General features: G+C 41.7%; 1 protein-coding gene and 1 long non-coding RNA gene across 8 annotated transcripts in view; one reads left to right on the top strand and one right to left on the bottom strand.

Moving 5' to 3' along the window:
- LOC309353095 overlaps positions 1-12,334 on the bottom strand; it is a 48,602-nt gene extending 36,268 nt beyond the window's left edge. Inside the window, exons 1-2 of the long non-coding RNA XR_014161527.1 lie at positions 11,828-12,334; positions 931-976 (exon numbers count right to left, since the gene is read on the bottom strand). This is a non-coding gene — a long non-coding RNA (uncharacterized lncRNA). The remainder of the gene's footprint in view (positions 1-930; positions 977-11,827) is intronic.
- SIPA1L1 (signal induced proliferation associated 1 like 1) overlaps positions 1-19,100 on the top strand; it is a 157,056-nt gene that overhangs the window by 112,925 nt on the left and 25,031 nt on the right. For 6 of the 7 annotated variants that reach the window (XM_081881268.1, XM_081881270.1, XM_081881271.1 and 3 more), the window contains 7 exons: positions 1,523-1,626; positions 4,179-4,336; positions 5,340-5,913; positions 6,864-7,138; positions 9,791-10,072; positions 15,988-16,137; positions 18,804-18,922. In XM_081881268.1, coding sequence (XP_081737394.1) covers positions 1,523-1,626; positions 4,179-4,336; positions 5,340-5,913; positions 6,864-7,138; positions 9,791-10,072; positions 15,988-16,137; positions 18,804-18,922 — 1,662 coding nt within the window. The remainder of the gene's footprint in view (positions 1-1,522; positions 1,627-4,178; positions 4,337-5,339; positions 5,914-6,863; positions 7,139-9,790; positions 10,073-15,987; positions 16,138-18,803; positions 18,923-19,100) is intronic. The other variant, XM_081881272.1, reaches the window with a different exon arrangement.

Raw genomic sequence — 19,100 nt, 5'->3', positions numbered from 1 at the left:
CAGCTTGAAGAATTTCTCCATCTCAAAAGGGGATTGCATCCCCCATCCCAAATCTATATAGGCCTAATGTTTGTTTCTCCTATGTTTTTCACACAGTAGACTTTTTATTTTGCTTTAAGTCAACAATGTTGACTTCACATATAACTTCACTCATGGTTGAGGAGGACTGTGATTACTTACATGATTCCCAAGACACGAGTGTTTTATGATAAGCACTTGTTGCCTTGCTTGTAGTAATCTGCTAGTTCAGGTCTCGTTACTTAAGCAGCAAATGGCCTGGAGCCATTTGAAGACTCGGTTGCTTGATTTTTATTTTCCCCTGTGTTTTAGTTCACTGCTCCATTTAGATCAGTTCTCAAAAGTTTCTCTGCACACCAGAGCTATGATTATAATCATTTATGAAGTAAAATGAATTGTTAAACTAAAAGTTGTTACTGTTCTGGACTTTTAAAACTTTCAGAAGCTTGGTCATCATGAGAAGGCTGTATTTACATTCGGCAAGAACCTTTTCCCAAATACTTGCTGCTGTGTGAAATATGCTGCCATCCTTTCCCATCTGTTTCTCAAGTTTTAGGCCTTGGTTTTGAAGTTTTCCTTCTACCAGGCAGGCAAACAAGGGACAAAATCAGCAACACATCTAATTGGGATGAGGGCACAGTGCAGATGGACTTTCCTTAAACGATTCTGGTATCAGCAGCAAGAGACCACCCCTGCAGAAACCAATGCTGGTTCTGATTTTAAAATGTAGTCTTGGGAGCCATATTGAGAGTAGTACTAGGGCCCAGATAGGCAATTAAAAGAGGCCTGTACAACTTGTGACCCATCATAGATTACCGTTTAACAGCAGTCATAAAAGGCTTAATAATCCTCCTGGTTTCCCCCCGCCTCCCCCCATGACTGCAGAATTGCAGAACTTTAAGCACCTGCCACACTGTATGTAGTTGGTGTAGCTTGATAGGTCACAAATTGTGCAGGCCTGTATTAAAATGTAATTTTTTTGTTCAAATATTAAAATAAATAAATTGTAATCATAGTTTTCCTATATCAAAGAGCTTTAAAACTAGTCTGTTAGTTAAATTACTTATCATATGTGTTCTTTGGGTAGAGGGGATTGTACATATCATACATAATGCATTATATTAGGGAACATCTCTTGTAAAATGTGTATGTTAGGAAAAAGGCATTCAGGCATGTACTTCAGGAGAAATGTGCAGTAAAGTGCCTGTGAATTTTTGTGTGGTCTTCCTTTTTTTAAAAAATCACAAACTGATGCCAAAATATATCATACTGAGATTAAGAGTGGGGCGAAATGAAAAAGTGGAAGCAGCCAAAGGTGATAAATTATTCCATCTCTATTACGTACTACCTCCCTTTCAGATTTTGTTTGTATTTTTCATGTTGTTCTTGATGCTATTGCACGATTGTTCCCATAGCTGATGCTTACAACATCACACAGTTTTGCAGCTTATGTAAAAGTATTTTAAAATAGTAAGTTGGATTTCTTTTGTTATTTGAATCTTAGCTGATTCTACTGGCACCCACTCTCTTTATACAACGTACAAGGACTATGAAATCATGTTCCATGTTTCCACCATGCTGCCCTACACACCTAACAACAAGCAACAGGTAGGATTCATTTTCACTGTGTAAAGAATTCTGTGGGTCCATTACAGGTGTAACACTAAAACATTATTTAGCAGTGTGTGAATAAGCGGAAGAAAGCTTTTGACAGACATGATTTCCCCTCCCCTAGTGCAGCCATGAATAAGAGATTAGAGGCATTTGTTTCCTGTTTTAAACTAACCGAAATGTACCATTGTATCTGAATTAGGAGGAGCTAGGTTTTCTTTAGACTGCTTTGTGAATGGGTCATAGTCATAAACCTCTGTTGAATTCTGTCTTGTTTAAACAAGCCACAGTTTACACTAACTGGAGAATTTGGTTCATTGCAGAAGAAATTTCATGAGGTATGACACCATAGCATAAGTCTATATACAACTTACAGCTATAGTATTCGAGTGTTAATTCCTAGCAACAAGAAAAAACTTGCTGCAGTCTTGCATCTGAATCAGTATAAATGCACCAAGTAGGTTTGGAATGCTCTGAAATGACATTGCTCATTGAGTGATAATGTTTTCCCCACACATTTGCATTGTTTCATTAAGATCCTCCAAGATGTTTGAGCTGTTTAAAAAATGGTTTTGGTGTAATAAAGAAAACTTCCAAGTGGCTGCAAGAAGTTATGTTGCAGTAGACAAATTGGCTAGTGATGGCTTAAGATTTTGGGAATGAACAAATCTGGGGCTGATTTAAAGTTTGTTTCTCTTTAGGAAATGTGAGTTAAGTATTAAATCTGATCAGCATAGCTTTTTCAAGATCATTTGCTTTCACGTGAGAGCTGTGATGGAGTCAGAGAGAGAGATGGCAGTCTGGGGTACAGAAGGGGTGTCTCCCCCCCCCTTTGAAGTTTCCCTCCATGTGAACTATCTTTTACTGGAAAACCTTGTCTTATTCAACTATTGCACTCGAAAAAATGAAACTTCAGACAGCTTTGGGGGAATCTTGTGTTTTTACTGCTTAGAGCCAGTGACTAAACTTCAGCCTAGTTGATACATTCAGCTTAGGGTAGCGCTATGATAGTGTGGTATAAGTCTTGTACAAGAGCATGTGCAAACTGAAGAATTTACCTAGGTTTGGGGTAGGAAGCAGCCCTTTCATGAGTGGAAGAAATTGTGTGCTAGTGCATGGGTGGGGAACCTTTTTTCTGCCAAGGACTGCATACCAGTGGGAGTTAGGATCAAAGCCAGTGCATGGGCAATGCCAAAACCAAAAGTACATGGGGTATCCTCTCTTTTGCCTGCTGCCGCCACTCTTCGCTCCTTGCCATTCACATGTGGCCCTTGGCATACAGGTTGTGTCCCCATGTGCTAGAAGAAGGGCACACTTGGATCCACCCCATGTGTCCCATGGCACTTTTTTACATTCGTAAAGGCAATATCCAGGGGGCTCGGGGGGCGCTGTGGTCTAGGACTTGCCGATCGGAAGGTCAGCAATTCAAATCCCCGTGACGGGGTGAGTGTCCGTTGTTTGGTCCCAGCTCCTGCCCACCTAGCAGTTTGAAAGCACGTCAAAGTGCAAGTAGATAAATAGGTACCGCTCTGGCGGGAAGGTAAACGGCATTTCTGTGTGTTGCTCTGGTTCGCCAGAAGCGGCTTAGTCATGCTGGCCACATGACCCGGAAGCTGTCTGCGGACAAACGCTGGCTCCCTTGGCCTATAGAGTGAGATGAGCATGCAACCCCAGAGTCGTCCTAGACTAGAGCCGTGACTAGAGCTAACGGTCAGGGGTACCTTTAAAGGCAATGTCTAGTTTCTTTATTGAGTGATTACTATATACTTTACCACATACATTGCCCTCTTTGATATCATTTTCATTTTGTAAATTTTTGCTAATCATTGTTTGAACTGAACTGAGCTGCGGAAGTCTATGTATAGCTGGAATTTATATCTGATTTAAACAAAAAACAAACAAACCACAAAACAATTGTTAATTCAAGGAGCTAACATTGAATTCAAGGAACAATAACATGGTTTAGTTGATTCTGCCTGCTCATGGACATACTTTAATCTCATTATATTTTAAATGGTCAGTTTTATCATACAGATGGTTAGTGCTATGCTGTAATTTAAAGGAAGCTTTCTGGCATTCTTTTCAGGAGAAAAAGAATAAGTTGAGAAAAAAGCATAACAATAATTTGTTTGGTAACACTGCCACTATCAAATACAAAAACACAGTTTTAATGCACAGAAGAACATTGTCTAGGTTATGAACAATTTATAATGGTTGGAAGAAAGTAGCAAGTAGACAAACATAGTGTTATATTACGATAAATTTGATTCTAGAGACATTCAAAATCTGTCTGTTATGAAGACATTTCTTGGTATTAAAATAGATGTGTAGCTGTTGTTATGGAAACAGGGGGTGCAAGATGCTAGTCGTTAGTTTCAGCATGTCATATATTGGCCAATTTCTCATTTACTTGCTCAGAATAAAACATTGAATGAAATAATTTACAATATTCCATGATTCACAAACATTAATTAACAGGAATAATGCATAATATGCTATAAGGGGTACTCCCCCCCAATACCTTATGTTTCTTGTCTTTACCCTCATAGCTCTTAAGAAAACGACATATTGGAAATGATATTGTGACCATCGTTTTCCAAGAACCTGGAGCAGAGTCATTCAGCCCAAAGAATATTCGCTCTCACTTCCAGCATGTCTTTGTCATTGTCCGTGTGCACAATCCATGCACCGACAACGTCTGTTACAGGTACCTATTACTTTGTGAACACACAGAGGCTAACCACATTTTGGAATTTTTTATGCTTTATTTTACAATGCTTTTTTACTGTTAATTTTCAGGAAGACTATTTTTGGGTTTAACATTAAGTACTTGGCAGGCTGAGAACCAGTTAACATTTCTACTTTTTTTCCACAAAAGAAAGAGCATGCGAGTTAATTGGATACTTTAGAACCAGAGTTAGCTGCCTTGCATTGAGGCCAAGCTTCAAAAATGGCCAAGTGGGCTTCATATTAACCTGGTGATAATCCTAGCCTGGGTTAATTCAGTGTGTATGAAAATAAAATAATAAAATTCTGGCGAGTTGAAAAGCAGTCTGGAAACCATGTATGCCAGATTCATGGTGGCTTTCTCACATTGTTTATATGCATGGAGTTTCACACCTAGGGAGCAGAGAATGTGGTTGTGAAAGATAGCAATATATTGCTCCCTCTGGAAAACATCCAAGAAGAACAGATGAATTCAGTCAAATTTAACATACTACCCTTTGGAATAAAATACTGGAGAAGTCTAATCTTAAGAAGTAAGACATAGTATTTCAGTAGAAATACTTTTCAGGACTGTTGTCCATGAAGTCTCAGGCAGTAAATGTCTTAGTCTTTAAGGTGCCCCACAAGACTCTTGGTTGTTCTTGCTACAGAAGGCTAACACAGCTGCTCTGCTGTAAAGTAGTACTGTTGCTTGTTTGTTAAAGCATTGGCTCCCATGTGAAGTAGGGAACACTAGAATGCTGTTTCATAAATCCCCAACCAGCAATTTCATTGCTGAGTGGGGTCAAGGTCTTTGATTTGGGAGAAAAGAGGCTGTGACTGTTTTCTGTTCTTGTTTATACTGCTAGGCCATGCTACCCTGTCGTAGATCATAAATTTTGCCGTTTCTAAAGATCAAAGCAAAGAAGTGAAACGCAGAATAGAAAGATGAGTTCCGTGGATTCAGCTCATCATTAACTCACATTTCCTTTTCCTTTATGTAGCGTTGCTGCGACGAGATCCAGAGATGTGCCATCATTTGGACCACCAATCCCTAAAGGCATTACCTTCCCCAAATCCAATGTATTCAGGGACTTCTTACTTGCTAAAGTGATCAATGCTGAGAATGCAGCTCATAAATCAGAGAAGTTCCGTGCCATGGCCACCAGAACCCGTCAGGAATACTTGAAAGATTTGGCAGAGAAGAATGTCACAAACACACCCATTGACCCTTCGGGCAAATTCCCCTTCATCTCACTTGCCTCTAAGAAGAAGGAGAAGTCCAAGCCTCATCCAGGAGTAGAACTCCACAGTTCTGGTGCTGTTGTATGGAGTCTCCGTGCTAAGGACTATAGCAAGGGTGTAGATATAGACTGTCTCCTGGGGATTTCTAATGAATTTGTTGTCATCATTGAACAAGATACAAAGAGTGTTGTGTTCAATTGTTCCTGCAGAGATGTCATAGGGTGGACTTCAACAGACACAAGTGTCAAAATTTTCTATGAAAGGGGTGAATGTGTTTCTGTGGAGAGTTTCAAAAACCCTGAAGATATCAAAGAGATTGTCAAAAGGCTAGAGGTTAGAGTTTGTTCTCTCTCCCTCTCTAAATATGTAGATCTGGTCTTCAGGCATAAGTAAATTCAAAGAACTGTTATGGAAACATTAACATGGTTTGGATCCATTCTTAGATTTTGGTAACAGATCCGTTGATAGTGAAACAGTCCCTCAACTTGTGATGTAATTGTGCAAAAATATTAATGGAAATTATTTTCTAATTCTTCTCCCAGTTCTCCAAAGTTGCAAGCGGACTAGGACAAAGAATACCTTCTTACTTATTGCCCATTGCTTGTTCAGTCATTAACTGAGACCTTTGGGTAGTGTATTGCCACAGGAGCACTGACACGTAGCACAGTCCCTGACATGTATCAAATATTATTCAAGACTTAATGTTATAGTTTCTACCTATTCTAGTAGCAACTGCATTTTATTCTCTTATTCAGAAAATAGCAGTCTCTACGTCATGAAAAAAAGCTGCATTTGTCTATTGCATTCAGAAATATTTATAATTAGCAGGATCACTTAGCCATTAGATCAAGTTTGCATTTTGTGTAGATAGCTGCATGCCAGTAAATAAGATGACTAAATTACAAAGAACTACCAATTTATCGAATCAATAGGGATATAATAATATAAAGGAACATTCTGTCAGCCTAACCATGAATACTGGTATATAACCCCACCCATGAATTTTCCAGAAGTATTGCTACATTACCTTAATGCTTCTATAATTTTCATAAAGTTCTAAAGCCAGTGATTTATACAAAATCTGACTGTGCCTGGATTTTCATCCAGTAGTAACCTAGCCAACTTGCACTGAAAACTGTACACAGCAGTAGCTGTCAAAATAAGGAATATCATTGTCCCATCTTGCTTCATGTACCGTTTTTTAAAAAACTGCCCCATGTATTTGTCTCCCACTGAATGTCATTAATTGCACTAAACTCTTCCCATCTCTTTTCACTTCTCAGCTTGTGACAAAGGGCTGTGAGTCAGTGGAAATGACTTTACGTCGTAATGGACTAGGCCAGCTTGGTTTCCATGTGAACTATGAAGGAATTGTGGCAGATGTTGAACCTTATGGCTATGCTTGGCAAGCAGGATTACGACAAGGCAGCAGATTAGTGGAAATTTGCACTGTGGCTGTAGCTACTCTGAGCCATGAGCAAATGATTGATCTCCTGCGGACTTCAGTTACTGTGAAGGTTGTCATTATCCCACCTCATGAGGATTGTACCCCACGAAGGTATTTTTATTTGTGGGGGGATAAATGAGTTATATCTGCTGCTGACTTTTTCAGGGTGTACTCCGAATTTATAAAGCAGAAATTTTGTTCTAACTTGATCTATATAAAAATAAGAGTCCCATTTCACATTAATTTGGCTATGGATGTAGAGTCGTAGGTGGTTACTGTGTTTTTAAAGGGGACCTATTTATTCTTAAATAAATATGTTTGGGGCACCGATGGCGCTGTGGGTTAAACCACAGAGCCTAGGACTTGCCGATCAGAAGGTCAGCAGTTCAAATCCCCGCGACGGGGTGAGCTCCCGTTATTTGGTCCCTGCTCCTGCCAACTTAGCAGTTCAAAAGCACAAAGTGCAAGTAGATAAATAGGTACTGCTCTGGCGGGAAGGTAAACGGCGTTTCTGCGTGCTGCTCTGGTTCGCCAGAAGCGGCTTAGTCATGCTGGCCACATGACCCGGAAGCTGTCTGCGGAAAAACGTCGGCTCCCTCGGCCACTAAAGCGAGATGAGCGCTGCAACCCCAGAGTGGGTCACAACTGGACCTAATGGTCAGGGCTCCCTTTACCTTTACCTTTACCTATTTATTCTTATAGTATGGGAGTGCTTCTGCATTGCCATTGATATGTCAAAGCATCCCACTGGATTGTGTTACATGTATAATGTCTTTGAAGGAAGCATTGGTGATGCTGAGTATTCTCAAGTCAGATTGCTAGTGCTTGTGTTTGCTTACATTCTCACTAGTCAGTTAATAATTACGTAGCCTTTGAATAGCTGCATCTCATAGCTGCATTTATGTTGGTGATGCTCACTTTTTAAATAAATGCACGTGAGATACTGAAAAATCTTTAAATGTCATATAGCTATTTTAACACTTCACTGAACAAAAACACCATTTGCGCTTTAAGCTGGGGATCTACATATATACTTATTTTGAAGGAGCCCCTGCCTGTTTTTATTACCGTATTATTCGCTCTATAAGACGCACCAGACCACAAGACGCACCCAGTTTTTGGAGGAGAAAAACAAGAAAAAGAATATTCTGAATCTCAGAAGCCAGAACAGCAAGAGGGATCACTGCGCAGTGAAAGCAGCAATCCCTCTTGCTGTTCTGGCTTCTGGGATAGCTGTACAGCCTGCTTCGCTCCATAAGATGCACACACATTTCCCCTTACTTTTTAGGAGGGAAAAATTGAGTCTTATAGAGCAAAAAACACGGTATTTGGATCCTTCAGCCTGACCTCAGAATAACTTGAGATGAATTTCACCTTTTACTTTAACTCTCTATACAAAAGTTCTAGTTATAGTTAGGTAGCTGTGTTGGTCTACCATAGTCGAAACAAAATAAAAAAATTCCTTCCAGTAGCACCTTAGAGACCAACTAAGTTTGTTATTGGTATGAGCTTTCGTGTGCATGCACACTTCTTCAGATAAATTGAAACAGAAGTCACCAGACTTCTGGTGAGAGGGTGGGGAGGGGTGATTGACTGATAGTTGTGTTGACAACTGTTAACGACTGCAATTGGTCTTACGGGGGGGAAAAGCAAGGGGTTTACAGCCATTAGCAGTCATCAACAGGTTTCCCACACCTATCTGTACCTGTCAAGTGCCAGGGTATGAAAGAATAGAACCTTTCTCCTGGAGCAGAATGAACAAATATTATGTGAGAGGCTATCTCATTTTCCTAACAGCTAGTTCTGTGTTAAATGCATGTTTTAAGATAAGTCAGCTCAAAGTTAGGGCAGTTGATGTTTACAATTTGGCAAATGTTATTAGCCATCATTCATATTGTTGCTTTCAGATATTTTTCAAAAAACACCTGTTCATATAATATAAAACTTGCATAGCCTTGAAGTAGAAGAATAGAACAGCAAGGAAAAGAAAACCCTATCATTTTTTAAGTTCAGTATTTTTAGTTATTTCCTAAATGCAATTCTTAAAATAACATTTAGGCTGCAATCCTATACCCAGTTTCCTAAGAGTAAGCCCCATTGATGTGAGTTCCATTTCCAGGATCTCTGAATCCAAACTTTACTTCATTACCCTAAGCATATTTATTCTGCTGTAAGTCCACTGAATTCAGTCGGTCTTCTTTCTGTTTTTAGGATTGCAATTGATTTTTTAATTTTTTTTGAAGTTCAGGTTCTGTTCCAGAGACTATGGGGGATATCAAGTGTTAGACATACAGAAACATTAGTTAGTTTAAGTCAGTTGATTTCCTTGTGTCTGAGTATGACTTGATTGGCTAGTGCCCTATAAATTAGGGATAGAATTAATGTGTAACTAACCAGTCTGGGCCATATTTAGCACTCAAGAGTAGGGGTATCACAATTGCTGTCATATAAGGGTATATTGCAAAAACCTTAGTTTTCGAACAGCTTAGTTCTCGAATGTTTTGGCTCCCGAACGCCGCAAACCCAGAAGTGAGTGTTTCAGTTTGCGAACTATTTTGGGAAGCCAAACATCCGACGGGGCTTTCGCAGCTTCTGATTGGCTGCCAGAGCTTCCGGCAGCCAATCAGAAGCCGCACTTCAGCTTCTGAACGTTTTGGAAGTTGAACGGACTTCTGGAATGGATTCCACTTGACTTCCAAGGTAACGAGTGTACTTTTCTCCCTTATTTCAGAGTTGCATTATGCTTTCTTCTTTCTCTTTCAGAAGTTTTTCAGAAATTAATCGCATGCCGGTGATGGAATACAAAATGAACGACGGCGGCGTTCCATACGAGTTCAAGTTCCCTTTCAGGAATAACAACAAATGGCAGAGAAATGCTAACAAGGGACAAGGGCCTCATGGGCAGCAAATGCCATCCCAGATGCAAAGTCCCGCTACCACTAGGGTTGCCTCAGGGAAAGGTGAAGGGAAAATGCCTCCCCCAGAGCGAGCAGCCAATATTCCACGCAGTATTTCTAGTGACGGGCGGCCACTGGAGAGTAGAAGGTAGATAACTAATTTGTGTGTTGTCTTTCCTCCAAGGTATGTTGCAGCATTCTGAGACTTTCGAAACAACAGCAGTAAGAACTCTCAGGCACACAAGTTCACATTCCAATTCCCCTGTTTCTTATCCAGATCAAATCTGACCCCCACCTCAACAAAATGTTTTTATTCACTTCCAGAAAGTATTTGGTATCTAAAAGAAATGACACTAAACTAGTTCACAGCATTTGGGGATTAGCTCATAGTCTTCAGGTGCCAATTCTAGCCATGCCACCTTACTTTTCCAGTAACTGGAGTATGAAGAAATGCACATATACTCATGTCTCTCTATTGTTTAAAAAATTCTTTTTTTAAAAGAAAAACATCCCTAATTATATTTTCCTCTGCGAACCTGCAGAAACACATACGCCTGTGTTGTTATATCTATATTAAGAAAAGAGCATCTTGCAAGGCAAGAAAGGCAAAAGCAGTTCATATTGGAATATGAAAGAATCGCCTGTAGGTCTAGCCCTTCTGCTTGTGTTCATGTTTGGCAAATTGCCTCAGCACTCTAAAACCTTATTTCCACCCCCTTTTTGCACATTGTAATCAATGGATTTTGAACTTTTTAGGGGATTAGCACATGTTGAAGATTGGTTTGGTAAGTGGAAGGGCTAGCTTTAAAGTACAGTGGTGCCTCGCAAGACGAAATTAATTCGTTCCGCGAGTTTTTTCGTCTAGCGAGTTTTTCGTCTTGCGAAGCACGGTTTCCCATAGGAATGCATTGAAAATCAATTAATGCGTTCCTATGGAGACCGCTTGCCAGGCTGGCGGTGCGGAGAAGGGCTTTTCTCCCCACCGCAAGCCTTCAGGACAGGTACGGGAACAGAGGGGAAGGCGCGCAGCGCTTCTCCTCTGTTCCCGGGGCTTGCGGTGGGAGGAGGGTTTTTCCTCCCCACCGCCAACATTCAGAACAGCATTCTGAAAGTTGGCGGTGGGAAGGAAAACCCTCCTCCCACCGCAAGTCTTCAGGACAGCCATCCGAAGGCTGGGGCAGGGAGAAGGTCTCTCCGCCCCACCGCCAGCCTTCGGAGCAGCCATCCCAAGGCTGGCGGCGGGAGGAGGTCTCTCCGCCCCACCACCAGCCTTCGGAGCAACCTTCCGAAGGCTGGCGGCGGGAGGAGGTCTCTCCGCCCCACCGCCAGCCTTCGGAGCAGCCATCCCAAAGCTGGCGCGGGGAGAAGGTCTCTCCGCCCCACCGCCAGCCTTCGGAGGAGGTCCGAGGACAGTGGGGAAGACACGCTGCGCTTCCCCGCTGTCCCGGAGATTTCCCTATGGGCTTTCGTCTTGCGAAGGAAGCCCATAGGGAAATTCGTTTTGCGAAGCGCCTCCAAAACGGAAAACCCTTTCGTCTAGCGGGTTTCTCGTCTTGCGAGGCGTTCGTCTTGCGGGGCACCACTGTATATGAATAACACAGTCCGTTGGAAGAAAGACCTCACTATATTGGTCGTATGAGCTCTAAGCCTGTAGTCAGTAAAGAAGGGGGATAGTTCCAAGATAATTGTGCTTCTCTTTCCTCAGATATTCTTTGCCGGCTTTTAGGCAAAATGTCATTATAGCATTGCAGAATGCAGTGCCCTTTATTTGGGGTAGCAATACCTGTTGTTGCAATTTTAGATCTTATCAAAATTCTCTTCCTTCTGTAGAGAACGTGTGAAGTCTCTGGCTGATGTTATTTCTACAGTACACAATTAGTTTTACATGTAAAAAAACACCAACCTGTTTTGTTCATTCTGGATTTTCCCAACATTGCTGGAATGCAGAGCAAATGTAGTCTGAAACACACCATTTCTACACTCTCTCGTGCACACCAAAAGGACCAAGTAAATTGGCCCTTTTTTCTTTTTTGATCACTTGATACCAGCGATGCTTCCTGCCATTTCATGCTATCATGTGGCACAGCAAGTTTTGCCTAGAAAGCCGAGCTTTGACTAAAGCTCATTTGACATTGATAGAGCAAGCCTGTGTGCTCTTGGCTGTCATATGTTCTGCTCACAGCAAGTCCTGGGCACCGTAGAGTGTTGATGCCATGAAATGTACTTTTGCTTTATCTCTCCTATATCCCTTCTCCCCTCAATGAACTACTGTATTTTTCGCTCTATAAGACACATTGTTTTCCTCCTAAGAAGTAACAGGAAATGTCTGTGCATCTTATGGAGCAAATGCATTGGGAGGCAGAGAGATCCCTTGGCTACCGCTGCAGTTGCGAGCTGAGGGATGCCTCCGCAGCCAGAGCCATGGCTCCCGTCCGTCTCTCACTGTGAAGACAGCAGAGCAAGAGCTGAAAAGCTATTCTTGAGGGGTGAAGCACCCTCTGGAACTCTTGAGTATGGAGTAAAGAGGGCTATGGTAGGTGAGGAGGAATCACTGGAAATCAGGTTCTTCACCTTGAAAAATAAAATCACTTTCCAGGAGCACAAAGCCACCTTTGGGTAGAACCCCTCGGAGCTTGCTTCCAAGTGAACCTGTGTTTAATTGAGCTGTAAAGGCACTATATTGGCAGTCACTCCTTAGGCAGCTTGCAAATTACATTTTTAGTTTTCTGCTGCTGCGTATATCATTACCTAACCCATTTCATAACTATAGAATTCAGGGACAAGGCACAGCAGGGGACGTTTTGTAATATGTGCAACATATTTTTGAGGCAAATACAGGGAGCAAAAAGCAGGTGCCCTCAGGCACAGAAGCAACAAGTAAAATAAATATTTAAAAGAAACGCAGGCAGAAGAACTGCCAAAGAACAGCATTACGAAACCTCAGCATGAATTTCAGAACAAAATATTTTTGGTATAAGCATATTATTTCTCTGAAAAATTAAACTTTGCAAATGGGAAGCCTGGAAAATGGCTTTAATGCCTCAGTGAATATGCAGAGAGCCTTGAACTGGATAACTGATTCAAACTGTCTGGTTCTCAATAATAGCACCTCAAAGCCAATGCTTTTGCTGCTGTTAAATTGGATTTCTGCCCCAAGATGCAGTAGAATTTTTTAAAAGTTTAGTCTCTTGCAGCCAGCCAGCCAGCCAGCATTTAATGATTAGCAGGCAAAATGGTTGGGACATGAACTTCAGAGCAGTCATCTGGTAATAATAATGTTTAACCAAGACTAAAAATACTGATTTGAGCAAAATGGCAGACACCTCATTTCTAGGGATGCTAGTTGACCAAATAAAACAACCACCCTGCTTAGCTTTGCAAATACGCTAGCTGTTTTATCGTGGCACCATATTGCTCAAAACAGTCCTAGTCCAATAACGGTGTTTTTGTTGGGGTTTTTTACTCCTAAGATAGCAGTTCCTAGACAAGAAAGGAGAGGAGCTGATTTCCCATCCGTTAGCCAATTTTAATTTTTAATTTTTTAAAAATAAATATATTGTGATGCATGTGTTGTGTACATATTGCTTCAACAAAAGTTTTGGCTGTGCTAGGTTTTTTGTGTGATTATTACTATTTACATTTATTATTATGTACATTTCAAATCTTTGTAAGCCACTCCACCTTAACAGCAGTTGTATTGCACACATGGGTGTGCATGGCAAGACCAAACCTTCCCAGCTAGCCAAGCTGCCTGTTCTTTGCCAAAGGCAAGCCAGCTGGCCACCAGCCCAGAAGAATCTATCTGGCTGTTATTTTATATTATATTTGTTAGTCAATTTTCTTGAAAAGCAATCCAACGTGACTTACATTAAAGCCCATTATAAACAACAATGGAAACCTAAAAGCACAGCCTGAAAACACAGGTAAACAAAAGGCAGGGCTGTGGGTCCCACCCCACTTGAAGAGGCCACAATGACATCCTTCAAGTGAAGGGCCAAAAGTCAGAGAATAGGCCTTTTCATTTGTGGCCTCCTGATTGTGGAATGCTCTCCCCAGGGAGACTTGCCCAGCACATCTTTATCCAGCTTTAAGGTAAAGGAAAACCATTAGGTCCAGTTGTGACCAACTCTGGGGTTGCGGCACTCATCTTGCTTTATTGGCCGAGGGAGCCGGTGTACAGCTTCCAGGTCAGGTGGCCTGCATGACTAAGCCGCTTCTGGCGAACCAGAGCAGCGCACGGAAACGCCGTTTACCTTCCCGCCAGAGCAGTACCTATTTATCTACTTGCACTTTGACGTGCTTTCAGACTGCTAGGAGCAGGGACCGAGCAACGGGAGCTCACCCCGTCGCGGGGATTCGAACTGCCAACCTTCTGATTGGCAAGTCCTAGGCTCTGTGGTTTAACCCACTGCGCCACCCGCGTCCCTTATCCAGCTTTAGGCATCAGAAAAAGACTTCTCTTTTCTTGTGTTGCCACCTTCCAAATCAGAGCTTTCCAAACATTTCATGTTGGTGACACACTTTTTATACATGCATCATTTCACAACACAGTAATTCAGTTTTACTACCAAACCGGAGGTTAAACTAATCCCTTTCCAGCCCTGGGAGGAGCACAGGGAGTGTTCGTGTGACACACCTACACAGTGCAGCCGACACACTAAGGTGTCGCGACACACAGTCTGGAATGCTCTGCTCCAAATAGTCCATAGTCCATGCTCCAAATAGAAGGGATGGTCAGATGGTGATCACAGGCTCTGGGTGGGTTCATGTGGGGAGAGACAGTTCTTGAGGTACTGTGGATCCTAAGCTACATAAGGCTTTAGGGGTAAGAATCAGCACTTTAAATTGAGTCCAGAAACTAAGTGGTACCCAGAATTTGTGTTATATGTTCCAACCATCCTCCTCCAATCAATGGTCTGGCTGCCAAATTCTGTACCAGCTGCAGTTTCTGAACACATTGCATTAGTCCTAGAGTTTACCAGAACACAGACAACAGAGGATAGGCAGTTGCTATGCAGTGGTAAAGCTGGGCCACCATTGGAAGCTGAAAGAAAGCTGTGATCTACTCAGAACCCAACTGGGGTTGAGCAGTGCTGCGCTCATCTGTCAGCTAGCCAGCCAGCAAAGAAAGTTTCCTTTTCTTACATGTTTTGCACTGTCTCAGTTGTACGACTCTCTTCCTGCTGGACAGTTTAAAAAATGTCCAGGGAGGCTCATATCATAAAAACAGAAACTGTTTGGACTGTTTCACCACCTGTGGAACAGTGTGTGTAAGTAAATTGAAGTGCAAAGTGAATTCAGGGACTGGTTGGGTGAACAGGCCATTAAGCTACTGATTATGCCAGGTGTGGGGAACCCATAGTCCTTCAGAAGTTGCTGAACTACAATTCCCAGCATCCCTGGCTATTGCCCATGTTTGCTGGGGATGATGGGAGTTGTAGTTCATCAACATTTGGAGGACCAAAGGTTCCCCAGACCCAGCTTATGACAAACAGTTGTCTTTTTATACTTGTTGAGAGCTATTAAAAATGAAGCATTCCTGTGATGTAAGGACTTGTATCTGTAAATACCCTGCATCATGTCTTCTTGACTATCCTAGGAAATATGCTTTACCTAAAATGCCAGTATTTGATTTTGCAAAGTTGTGGCATGTTTTGCAGATCATATTGGTAAATACAACGTTTTTAAAAAATGGTTTGCGAAAGCTTGTTCTGAGGTGCTTAGTTAAATCACATTTTATTTGGGATTTGTATAAAATATGCTACGTGTTAATATTCCTTGCTTGCAAATAGCAAATGCAACTCAGCAACTTTATTTCTGGAACTCCTTGGAAACAGTCATTTCTCCCCTTTGTCACTCCCTAATCTTTCACCGCTGTTCCATAGGGAGCAGGTTAATGGAGGAAAATACATACTGCCCTCCAGCTGGCTTCATTTCTTACTGTCTCAATGAATTGACACTGCTGATGTGGCAGTTCCCACAAAAGTGTTGTTGCTCTATCAAGCTTTGTGCTGCAATGGTTCCTTTAATAATGTAACGTTTGGGATTGTTTGTATTGAACAGATTATCCCCTGGCTCTGATGTTTACGTCACCGTTTCATCCATTGCCTTAGCAAGATCACAGCAGTGCCGTAACTCTCCCAGCAACTTATCATCCTCCAGTGAAACTGGCTCTGGTGGAGGCACCTACAGGCAAAAATCTATGCCCGAAGGGTAGGCCCTCGTATGTTTGTTTATTTTGTGTACTGTTTCGTTGAGACTGGAGAAGAGTATAAATTAGTACTTAGCCTCTTTTCAAGTGTTGTTAAACTCACTGGGCTGGTTCATACATAGCACTAAACTATGGTTTACTGCTATGTGTATCAGGAGGAAGAAGCCCAGAGAAGACTCATAAACTCATACTTTCCCCTCTCCTTCTCTCTTTATACAAGTTTTTGGAGAACGACTTTGCTAGCATTTCCCCTAATTCTGAGTGGTTTTCTACAAGCCAGAGATCTTGGTTTGAAACAAGCTTTAGTTAAACAGACCAGCTTCATAAGCCATGGTTTGAAGTAGGCTTGCTTAGAAACTGACCAGCATTTGTTTTGACTTAGCCTGTCTTTAACACTTAAGGCAGAGCGTATATTAAAATTCAATAATTGTTTTATGGGGCCAGTTCCCAGAATAGCATTATGCTTCCATGAAGTGGCTTTCAGGCAATTCCCACTGATGAGTATATGTGAAAACATTTCAGAAGACTTTATCTTCTAGTCTTTCAGCATACAGTGTTGCTGAAAGGCAACCTATCAACAGTCCCAGCTCATGAAATTGTCTTTGAAACGATAACATATATTGTCAAATTATTTCCACTTCTAGACAACTTTTTGTCCATCTTCTATCACCTACCCCCAAACACTGAATATGTAAAATGTTGTACTGCAACTGGCCCTGTATGTCTTCGCACTTTGTGATTTGTGAAAAATACTATCCAGTATTGCAAGTGGGCATGAGAAGGCCATTGTCCCTCCACATTCTTTATTAGCTGTAGTTTTGAATGGGAACCCCAGAATAGGAGCAGTGATGCACTTTCAGAGTTGTAATGGCATTCTTGCATGACAGCTGCTATGTCTGAATCAGAAAATGCATTGCATCCTTGATGGAGTTGGTAGTATTCCTGGCTATGGCTGTGTTCTGAAAGTCCAGATTGTAAACTTGAATAAACAAGGTAGCAGCAATAATAAAAGTTTCTATCCATAGTCACCAGGCCAACAAATCTTCATTATCACCTTTCCCTGTTACTCATCTTCTGTCGACTCGCTCACATCTTTTCTCCGTGGCTATTTACCAGTGCTGAAGCTGTGAGCCACAGGGGATTATAGCATTGTTAAAATGAATGACGAATTTGATTGCAACCAACAGTTCTGAATGGTTTAAGTGATTGAAATCTAGTGGTTACAAAGTCTACCCATTTTCAGATTGTTAGTATGAAGGAAATTAGAGTACAATTGTTTCATACAAGTGGCAATCAAAAACATTGAAAGCTGTAGTGAAGTGAGTAAAGCAGAGTGCAGAAATTCATCCATGAACAGCTACTTCCCAAAAGCATTCCAATATCATACAGGGCAATCATATGCATATTTACTCAAACATTGTGTTCAGTGGGAATTATTCCCAGGAAGGTGTGTATAGGGTTGCACCCTGAGGCTTTCAAGAATGGAAACCCCCTTTCCCTTGAGAAAAGACCAGGTGGAGGGAGCACACCCATTGGATTCCACTGCTTTCTCTCCCCTTGTTCAGTGTTTTCCCAATGAAAAGGCTGGGTGGGGCAAGGAAGCTCACCAATTGGACTTTGCTGCCTAACAGCACCCTACACACCTCAGGGGCATCACACTTGTGTTGTAAAATTATGTTAAATAAATCAGCTTCAAGGAGAGCGTCGTCTATGGGAAAGGCCAGGTGCAATGCTCTGCTACCACTGCTTCTAGACTCAAGGTGCTCTCAGACGTTACACACCTGGCTTGTCTAATTATAATGTATTAGATGTGCAAAGTTCCTGCAAATGCACACCGATAATGTTGATCAATTTGGATGCCCTGGATGCATTTTTAGAATTAGTGTACCCACCCCAGTTCAGTGGGACAACAGTGCTTTCGGTACCATTTCTGGCACTGGAACTGCCAGGATAATTCCATACCTGTCACTGTCTTACTGTGCTGTCCCTGATATCCGTCTGCCTCCATCCAGGTGGGAATCTGAGCCACCACCTGTTCTTTTCCTTCAGTAACCCACAATGGGCCCATTCACTCAGATTGCACCTCCACTGTGTATAAACCTCAGTTGTGTATCATACAAAACTTGGCCAGTCAGAATGCACCCCCATGTGGCATTTTCACATTTGGGAGGTCTACTGAAAGGACTGCTAGCGAATTCATGGTGAGGTATCTTTTCAGAGAATCCTTAAGTATGACTGAAGCCCTCTGTTTTGTTGCTGACTTTGGCTCTGAGGCCCTTTTGGGGCTAGCAATGAAAGGAGTATTTGTTGTTCATGTTCCATCTTTCAGACTTTTCTCTGTGCAGGAATGGGCATCACAAGATCACATATTTCATGATTGGGTTAGTTATTACCACAGTCCTTTAAATCCTAGCTCTTCATACACTCGGCTAGCAGTAGTGGAGTTTACCTATGAAGGATGTTTGGCAGTTGAAGTATATTCACAATTCATAATCCTAGAAATGGAAAGTCAGAAACCTCCACAATAAGAAAAGCATACCTTTTTTTATATAAAAAAATCCTTTGTATCAGAAGTGCATTGTGTAAGTATGGCTTCTTGGTGTAAAGAGATGTTTGCTGTATACCACATTTACCATGTATGGGACTAAAGAATAATTCTTTACCTCAGGTTTGGAATGAGTCGAAGATCTCCTGCCTCCATCGACAGGCAGAACACAGATACGAGTGGCAGTGGCAAATCCACCCCCAGTTGGCAGAGAAGTGAGGATAGCATTGCTGACCAGATGGGTAAGCAACAACTTCTGCAGCAATTAAATGATTTCCCACCACAAAGTGACTTTGACAACCTGTTCCTTCCTTAAAAGGAGCAATTCCATTTTTTTTTTTTTTAATGTTACCCCTCTTAGTGAGAATGAATGATTAAATGTGAGGTATACTGTCATCTGCACTTTGTGTCCTTGAGACC

This window comes from Podarcis erhardii (genome assembly GCF_964252035.2).
Source record: "Podarcis erhardii genome assembly, chromosome: 1".
NCBI lineage: Eukaryota > Metazoa > Chordata > Lepidosauria > Squamata > Lacertidae > Podarcis > Podarcis erhardii.
Note: the sequence above shows the minus strand (reverse complement) of the source record. Positions and strands in the feature narration are given on the sequence as shown.